This window comes from Haliaeetus albicilla, chromosome 6, assembly GCF_947461875.1.
Source record: "Haliaeetus albicilla chromosome 6, bHalAlb1.1, whole genome shotgun sequence".
Lineage (NCBI taxonomy): Eukaryota > Metazoa > Chordata > Aves > Accipitriformes > Accipitridae > Haliaeetus > Haliaeetus albicilla.
This window is the reverse complement of record NC_091488.1, coordinates 17,099,684-17,109,127: the sequence shown is the minus strand read 5'-3', so window position 1 is coordinate 17,109,127 and position 9,444 is coordinate 17,099,684. Positions and strand designations below refer to the sequence as shown.

At 36.6% G+C, this 9,444-nt stretch overlaps 1 protein-coding gene across 1 annotated transcript in view; it reads right to left on the bottom strand.

Annotated features, from left to right (window-relative positions):
* Positions 1 to 259: 259 nt before the first annotated feature.
* PAXBP1 (PAX3 and PAX7 binding protein 1) overlaps positions 260 to 9,444 on the bottom strand; it is a 29,452-nt gene continuing 20,267 nt past the window's right edge. Inside the window, exons 12-18 of the mRNA XM_069785227.1 lie at positions 8,283 to 8,427; positions 7,413 to 7,534; positions 6,601 to 6,677; positions 6,271 to 6,337; positions 4,561 to 4,707; positions 3,962 to 4,116; positions 260 to 1,798 (exon numbers count right to left, since the gene is read on the bottom strand). Coding sequence (XP_069641328.1) covers positions 1,681 to 1,798; positions 3,962 to 4,116; positions 4,561 to 4,707; positions 6,271 to 6,337; positions 6,601 to 6,677; positions 7,413 to 7,534; positions 8,283 to 8,427 — 831 coding nt within the window. The 3' untranslated portion in view covers positions 260 to 1,680. The remainder of the gene's footprint in view (positions 1,799 to 3,961; positions 4,117 to 4,560; positions 4,708 to 6,270; positions 6,338 to 6,600; positions 6,678 to 7,412; positions 7,535 to 8,282; positions 8,428 to 9,444) is intronic.

The following is a 9,444-nucleotide window of genomic DNA, read 5'->3' as shown; positions in this document are numbered from 1 at the left end:
AATTTTTGCAGCTGTTTCAGTGACTTCAGTTGAAGGAATTCCATTGTCTAAAATACCCAAATGGAAATAAAGTACCCTTTCACGCCTGCAGTAGTATTAGCTGTTTACATTCATTTGCAAACAGTAACACCAACCCCAGTTAGACAACCAGTTTAACTTAGGAGCACAGGTCTGACATACTGAAATAGCGTCAGTCAGCACACATTTCCTTTACCACCTTCCTAAAGGAATAAAACTTACCAAGTTGCACTGCAACAGCTCCTTGATAGACGAGTTTATTGAAACAGTTTTTAAAAGCAGGTATTTCTGAATGTACTCCATCAATCCCAACAGTTCAGAAAAACAGTTGTTCAGTGTCCAAATGAAGTGTGCATGTTACAAATTGTACATTTTTAATATACTCATTTATACCACATGACATGAGCATAAGATACAATGATTTCTTATGTTATTCAGTATGCCAATTTATTGCTACAGTTCCCCCCCCAAAAAGTAGGGCACACCTGGAAATAGCTCTTAATCCAAGGCTATTACAGCTGTTCTCATGCCTTGGACCCCAAGGTCAAGTCACTAGTGTTCCTATGTAAACCACCAGATTTTTGAAGTGTTTTCTTTTTAATTTACACTTAAATTAAATGCTTTTTTTTGCAAGACTATTCTTAGATGCTATTTAGCAGGAAGTGTAACATTTGAATATTTATTACAATATAAGTATTTCAAATCATAGGGCATAAAATTTTCTTCACCTTCATTTTGCTTGACATCTTTAGCCATACCAATCAGAAGAAACAGGTTCCTTGTATGAAGTTACAACTGCCCCCACCCCAAAAAACCACCCCAAACAACCCACAAACAGTGAATTTAACCAACTTGCACAAGGAATGAGGGTCCAGAGTTCATGGGTAAACTATTATTCCTACAAAATGAAAGGTGCTTGGGCCTTACGAAGTGCTGTCATGTATACTTGTGCAATAATCACAAGTTCTCATTGTATGCCTGTATTAAGAAAAAAATAATTAAGCATTGATTTGGGTTTTCCTTTCTGTTTTGTTTCTAAGAACAGTCTTAAGAGTTCTATATTCTGAATGCAGATAATTTTTTAGTTATTCCAATTTGAGTGCAGCACAGCTGCTTTTTAAAGGTCAGGCTCCATTTGAAAGTGTCTCTACTCTTTAGCTCAAATGATTTTCAGATATTTGAATGTTTTGCCAGCCCTTTTGACCAATAATATGATCATTTTATTGTCAAAATAAGAATTTTCTAGCAAATGAAAAGCTTATTCCAACAGTACAAGATCTCTATATCCAGTGTGAAAGCAACATGGTGGTATAAATATACGCATACATTGTATTACACATAATATATTATACACATTCCAGTTAACCATGGAACAATTAACAGGAGTAGATGACTACTAATCATGGGTACAAAGTATTTTTGTAAACAAGATTTTGAGAAACCTTAAGGAAAATCTGATTTCTGGAAAGATGACAATCTTGGGATTCCATTTTTGTTTTCAAAGAAGTAAATTTTTTTTTTTTTTGTAAAGGATGCTGTATATAAGAATGCACTTTGTATTAAAACAAAGATCAATACTTTACAGTTTAAGAAACTTTACATATGTACATAAATTACACATCAGGAATGGTTTTAAAGCTCAAAATGAGTTGCCAGAAAAGTCTATTTTCCTTCTATTAAAATCTTTAACTCTTTGACGTTGTGATCATTTGCAACTGTCACAGCATGATCCAGTGCTCGGATACTTGCCAGGAGCTTTATGATCTGCTTTATGTGCTCCCTAAAAAAGACAAAGAAGTCAATACAGGAATGGAACAATCATGTGAAAGTATTAATATTTCAACAGAACACTACATTATGAATCCATATAGCAAATCAGTTTTAGGTAACTTCATATCATCTTCTTCTCCACTTGCTTAGTCTGATAAAATAAGTTGGTTATCAGCTTTGTACTGAAATTGAAAAATTTATTTTGGGAGTAGGAATTAATCATACAATATTGTTTAATACTAGATGCAGCATAATCTCAAGAAAAAGTCTTGGATTACTTACAGTACTGTGCAATCAGTCACAGCTCTCTTGGTAACTAATGTTTAAGCCCCCCCCAAAAAAAAGCAAGTATGCTTTAATGCATGCCTTAAAAAAAGGTATGAAGCTTGCCACCAATGAACTGCATTACAATTCAGGTCAATCTAGGAAGCTTAGAGTGAACAAACTGCTAGGAGGACTGTACTTCTTTGGCTGTCAAGAACAATTTTGGTATCTTGGTAGGAGGCTGGACATGGAATTTAGAGGTCAGTCTTACAAAAAATACTAGAAGTTCAAAATTAATCTTAAAAAGTAAACAGCTGATCTGTGAAAAAGCATCCAACATTTGGAAAGCTAGCACCAACAGAAATAGGTAAAGATACACTTCCCTCTCAGCAGAAATTAATGCATTTTTGTTTCAAACAACTGTACTAGGTTTTATATGAAAAGACATGACATTCTTCAGTTAATAGTAGTAGCATTTCTGCAGCAGACTTATTTTATCTGCTTCATGGGGGCAATGGCAATAGATTTGTTAAATGCTGGGAAAAAAAAGGACAGAAGATAGAAATTACATTGGAACTCTCTATTAAAAAAAATTATTAATTGGATGTTTCTCTTCCAATACAAAGTTTTACCAAGTTATCATTTCAGCTGATAAAGAAAGTTCTTTCAAATTTAGAAACAGGCTACCAAAAGAGGGAAAGTTTAATCTCTACTGGACCCTCTCTCACCTCCATTTCAATTCCAGTATCATGCTAGGCTAGGCATTTTGGTTTTAGAAAGGAAGGAGTAACACGTCTATTTTGAATTTGAATCATGGGGAAATTTAAACTGGTACATGACTCTACTATTATACTTTGGACACAAAGTTCTGAGGCATAACCTGAGAGCAGATAAAAAGTTGTTTGAGCACAACCCAGTGCGGCACAAAGCTCAGTGTTCTCTGAAAACGAGATGATTCATATGCCACAGCCAAAAGTGATTCTAAAGACAGAACAGTATCTACTAACCAACATGGTAACTGGAAAAAAAATTGATACCAGGAAAAACCCCAACCTCTTAATCAAGATTTTTCTGCTACAGTTTAAGGGAAATTTCTGTCTCTATGTTTCAGTGCTATGCATAAGATCAAAAAGGGACAAGGATCTAATCCCCCGGAGAGCCTCAATAATTGAAAAGTAACTCAACAATGGCTCAAGCAAGTTCAGCTATCAAGAATGACTAGTGCAGGTAGCAAGGGGGTTCATCTTTCCAAGTTTCAGGTTTGCTGGAACAACAGAACTATTGATCTTGAAACCTCTCCCTCTCATACAACAGCGCAGGAATAAACAATCTTCCAGTCTTGTTATATTCCTGTGTATCAGTGCAACAATTTGGTTTTTAAGTTTATCATTGCTTAAAATGATACACCCACAGCATTTCAGGTTACTTGGCCAGCAGTAACATTTACGCATCTATCTGAACTTTTAATTATGTTGGTTATCAGATACAAGTAAAATGACTCCTTGATCTAGGGGAAAACAGGTTCATCTAGTTGGTTCTGTAAATAAAGTCAGAACTTTTCTACTGTATATAAAAGCACAGTTTATAATTTAGAAGCCATTATGCAGGAATAGGCAACAGGCTCACAAGGTGGAACAGTCCAAACCCAGTAGCTACAAAATTTGCCAGAATCAGTGACACTAAGCAGTAGTGCAAAATATATTATGAATGTTTAAAGATTTCCAGCAGGTGTTGTTTTTAGACACCTTAAAAATCTCCATTTACCATACTGTTAACATTTTTAAAATTTGAATTCAAAGAAGTTTCAAAAGACGTGCAGCAGTATGGAGGTATTTACCCACGTTTGCATGCTTCAGCAAAATAACACAAAGCACAAGAATTGCAACTGCGTTAACTCAAGATAAGTTACCTCGCATTTCTTTTCTCTACATCAGAGCAACCAATGCTGTTTCTATAAATTGTATCAGCCAGATGAACAAGGTATCTGCAGAAGTTTTCTAGCTGAGAAATAGTCTTGTCTCCTTTTAGATTAGCAAACCACTGTTTAGGAAAGCAAGCAATTACCTAGACATAACAGGAAAAAGAAAGTTAAACACAACATAAAAAGATTTTAAAAGCTATCTAACATGATTTGTGAAGTCTGCCAGGCACAATTGCAGTGACAAGGCCCAACTGAGTGAAACAGTGAGGAACCTACCAAAAAGAAAAAATTTAAAAAATCCAAAATTCAAGCAGTAGAACACTGAAACTTACACTATACTTAAGCTGTCTACAGGTATGAGCCAGATAAGGTTCTTCCTTTAGTTAGGGGTATGAGCCAGGGAAGGTTGTTTCTTTAGTTTGTGTATTTAAAAAAAAAAAAAAAAAAAGTCTATTTTTCACTGACATCACAACTTCGAGATATCAAAGCCAAGATTTCATAGGTAACATCAGTTTTTAACTATATTTTTCCTTCAGCTGAAGTGTGTGATTTACAAGTGATTTTAAACATTGTTTGATTTTACTTACACTTTGAGCTTTCTTAATGCTGTCCTCTCCATACTCAGAGTTTTGAAAAGCCATAAGAATGTATCTATTTAGCAGACCATCTATTGACAGTTCCTGGAGAGTTTTGTTTGAAAGGATTCCATACCACTGGAGAAAGTTTCCTAATAACTGAAAATACAACACAGGGAAAATAAGCATTTAAAAATGTACTGAAACCAGGAGGCTGATCAAACACTCTAAAGCCTCTTCAAATGCAACAGCATGGCCAAGGTAAGCAGTGGAAATATGCCTTCTGTTAGCTTCAAAACTATTCACAATCCATAAAGGTCCAGCCTGGAGTGTTACGAATTCTCATACAACCACCACCACTACCTCCTCAACTTTGCTCATGTTTTGCACAAGAAATCAGAAAAAAAGAATTAAAGTTTTAAGCCATCTTGTTCTCAAAATGTGATGTCAATGTCAAGCCAAGTGAGGCCTAGCATATGGCATACGGGCGCAAATTCACAGCCCCCTTATCAATGAAATCCCCAGCTATGCTGTCAGCGTACCCTTATTTCCAAGGCACAGTGACACAAGAAACACAGAAAGTGTCACAGGGGAGTGCCAGCTAAGCCAACTCTGCAGCTGTTTATTCCCCACTGGCACACGGCCTGCAGAGAAATTGCTGCCAGTCTTGTACAAATTAATACAGCCAGCAGTTTACTGTTGGGGCAGATCATCGTGAAATAGTAAACGAACACATGCCTCCCAGTTTCTACTTCTGCTTGTCTGTGATCCTATAACTGACTCACTAGCGCAAGAGATTGTATTTTTAATGCTTCCCTAAAATAAAACTGTGGTAACAGCATGCATACTTCTAAACTGCCCAGGCTCTGACAGGGCACTCAAAAGAGACACAAGCCCTAAATAAGAGATCTGTTTCACTTTTAACAACAGCATTTTAATAAGTGAGCTTTGTGCATTTTTTGCTCTAGACAGCATTTAGGAAGTTGACTTTTATTTCAAAGTGAAAAAATTCAGTGCCAAATATTTTAAGTAAATGAAGTGATTGCAAACCTATTCAGAATACAGTCTCTGCCACTGCTGCAATTTAAATAGAAAATTCCAGATAAGAGTTCTGTTTGCCTGATCATGGAGATCAGCAGTTCAATCAACATGGATCTCACACTTTACTTTCCTGTTTTGTTGGGAGTTAATTTTCTTCACAGCCTTTTATTGGAAATAAACTTACAGACCTTTGCAAACTATATTGCACATTCCACACACAGAGACTTTTTCTTTCACACTCTTTATAGTTTCAATTAAACTAAGATTACAAATGCTCTTATACTTCACAAATAGCAGTGAGCTTTCCAAAAGGGACCATGTTATTTTCATGAAGATTCTCATGCTATATATATATATAAAAAAAATAGAAACCAAGCTCTCTCATTCCCACATAAGTGAAATAAAAGCAGCATGTTTTATTCTGACAAGCACAATTACATTAAAAAAACTGGGTTGAGTATGGTAAGTAAACCCACAACATACAAGTTAAAATGATGGTGCTTTCACTTGGCAGTCTTTTGAAGAGGGCACAGTGCATTACCAGAGACTAAGAATCATAATTTAGAGTTCTTTCAAATGAAGTTAAAGCAATTTCTATCTACAATTTTCCACAAATTTGAAGAGGATTTTATTGCCACACTGTCTAGACCAAAGATTTACAGGATGTATTTACTGACTTACCTTAACAGAGGACCAAAACTGACGTTGGAAAAACAAATACGGACCAGAGTTCTTGTTTTCTAAGATGCTGGAAAGTAAGAAATTTCTTTAATGAGCAACCAAGACCACCTCTGTCTGGAGTTTGCCGGCTTCCTCCTTCCCACACACAGTTCAGTTCTATAAATATTCCCTTCCATCCTGCTTGTCTTTGCTAAATCCTCACAGCATGATAACGAAAGATCTCCTCTATCCAGCCAGTGAACCATACTGAGAAAAAAACCCTGTTAACTACAGACAGAAGACACCAACTTGCCAACAACGGTCTAACACCACAGTTGAAAGAAAACTTACTTTTTTGGATATAAGGGCATGAATACATCATCATCTAGTGTTCTCCTCATTCTTAGCAACAATGCCTTTAAAAGCATCTGAAACAGATAAATTTATTTTTAAGTGTCCAAAGCATGGCTTAGTAGTTAACCACTCAGAAATTGATTTTCAAAGTAACAAAGACCATTTGTGACCCTAACAGTAAAAGGTATACATACTTAAGCACACATATAAAGTCTTAGAGAAGCCTATAATTAACAGAGCTGAAATCTGACACTTTCAAAAAAACCTGAAGGCAACGGAATTACTTTGTGGTTAAGCTTGGCTACACAATTAGCTTCTGTGAAGTCAGGGCTTTTCTGCTAACTTCCCCATACACATGCACTTTGGCCTATCACCCATTATTCTAAAGGCAATGCATACATTGCATTAGCTATGGCACCTGAACTCATGACATCGGTTCTTGTATTCATAGAAGATAAGTAAAACAATCAGATTTCCAGGCAATACATTTGAAAGGGTTACAAAGATCTAAAAAAGAAAAGCCTGACTATTTGTAGCTAACCCTTAAAGCAAAACTGCAGACCAACAAGTCTTAGTACATTTGGTATCTCTTTTTATCTCTAGCACCTATTTTGAGGAGACTTCACTGAGCTCCTCCTCCTAATTTATCACCATACTTGACTCTGCATAACAAGGCTGCAGAGCATCAAATAATTGCAAAATTCTCTTTCTTGCTCCTCACTAAGCATGCTGTGTTCTCCAATACAGCATATTAAAAATATACTCAAATTCCTTAACTTATGAAAGATACTTAAGAAAAAACAACTTACTTGTGTATTTTTGTTTTCTGCATTCACCACTGAAGGATATCCATCTACTAGTTTCTGTACAATTGCTACCATTCTAGATGTTTGTGTTGTAGAAAAAGGATCCCATATATTTTCAGAAATCACTGTAAGAGATTAAAGAATTACTCCACTTTGCAAATACTCAAATACAGGTAATAAGACAGTGTCGTGGTTTAACCCCAGCTAGCAACTAAGCACCACACAGCCGCTCACTCACTCCCCCCCTACCCAGTGGGATGAGGGAGAAAATCGGGAAAAGAAGTAAAACTCGTGGGTTGAGATAAGAACGGTTTAATAGAACAGAAAAGAAGAAACTAATAACGATAATACTAACAAAATGACAACAGTAATAATAAAAGGATTGGAATGTACAAATGATGCACAGTGCAATTACTCACCACCCACCGATCGACATCCAGCTACTCCCCGAGCAGCGATCCCCCACTCCCACTCCCCCCAGTTCCTATACTGGATGTGACATCACATGGTATGGAATACACCGTTGGCCAGTTTGGGTCAGCTGCCCTGGCTCTGTCCTGTGCCAACTTCTTGTGCCCCTCCAGCTTTCTTGCTGACTGGGCATGAGAAGCTGAAAAATCCTTGAGTTTAGACTAAACACTACTTAGCAACAACTGAAAACATCAGTGTTATCAACATTCTTCCCATACGGAACCCAAAACATAACACTATACCAGCTCCTAGGAAGACAATTAACTCTATCCCAGCTGAAATCAGTACAGATAGTCAGGCAATAATTCACAAAACAGTAAAATCTGAAAGCACAAACAAGCATCAACTTTCACACCTCCCTCTCTACCCCCATTTTCATTCTAAGTCTTTCTAAGACTGTACCTGTTAATTTAGGAAGAACAACTCTTTCTACAATGGTAGGCAACAGTGAAATATCAGCATCATCTTTCACTTGCTCCTGTTCTTCACAGCCATAAAACAGCAATGATTCAAACCACAACATAGTCTCAAAATCTCGACACTTGCCCTAATAAAAACAGAATTGAGGTTAGATTCTTAAACAGAGATTTAAAGTCAATACTTTAAAAAAAAAGAAGAAATAAAAACATTATATGTGCAAGTATGATACCTTCACAAAACAGAACAAAACTACTTTAAAACAGTCCACCAAGTGTGCTTAGCAGGCAGTGTACGTGGCAATTAAGTGCAGTAACAACTCAAAAATCTAGTCCTCTGTCTACGTGTCTGGGACTCATCTGCACTGGAAATAAATAAAAAAAAAGATATAGTGCCTCAAGACCAAACAGTCTCTTAATCTGGCACAAGGTTGGGCAAATTACTTCACCTGCTTTGGCTCCCCTACTTTTGAAGCAGTGATACTACTTCCTTCAGAAACGTAGGCAAGCCTGATTCCTGGAAGTGAAGAAAATGTTCTACCTCTTTGCCTGAACACTACTAAACATGCCATCACAGGTCATTGTAGTGTATATGAACAACCCAACCCAAGCAAAAGCTGAGAGAGGATGGGGAGCAAGGTCAATTTCCCACAAATCAGCCAAATGAACCAATTCACTCTACAACCACGCAATCACTAGCTCTAATGAAAGTGAAAACGGTAGAAGACTGCTTTTTTTGGCAGCTGTTGCCCTACAGATTTTAACTTCTAATTACACCTGAGCCAAATAAAAGCCCACAGATTAGGGTAAAAGTGAGAAGTATAGTTCATTTGTGCTGCATTATAAAATGATGCCTTCTGGATTAAACCCCTCTTTTTATGGATGCCTTATAATTTTTCTAACTTAACAAAATGCTGAACAGGACCAGTAACACAAAGTAGTGAAAACAGTTATGAGAATTCTGTACCATGTCTCCAACTAACTTGAGCTTTGTTTTGCCAGCCTGAGAACTCGCATAGAAATAGAATGGGGTAAGGGAGAATGTACAAAAACAGTTTAAAATTTAATGAGGACACCTTTCATAGATTTTTCCCTTGTTATTCAAATTAAATACTGTGAATGCTTTCTGAAGAAGACTTGTGCCTCCC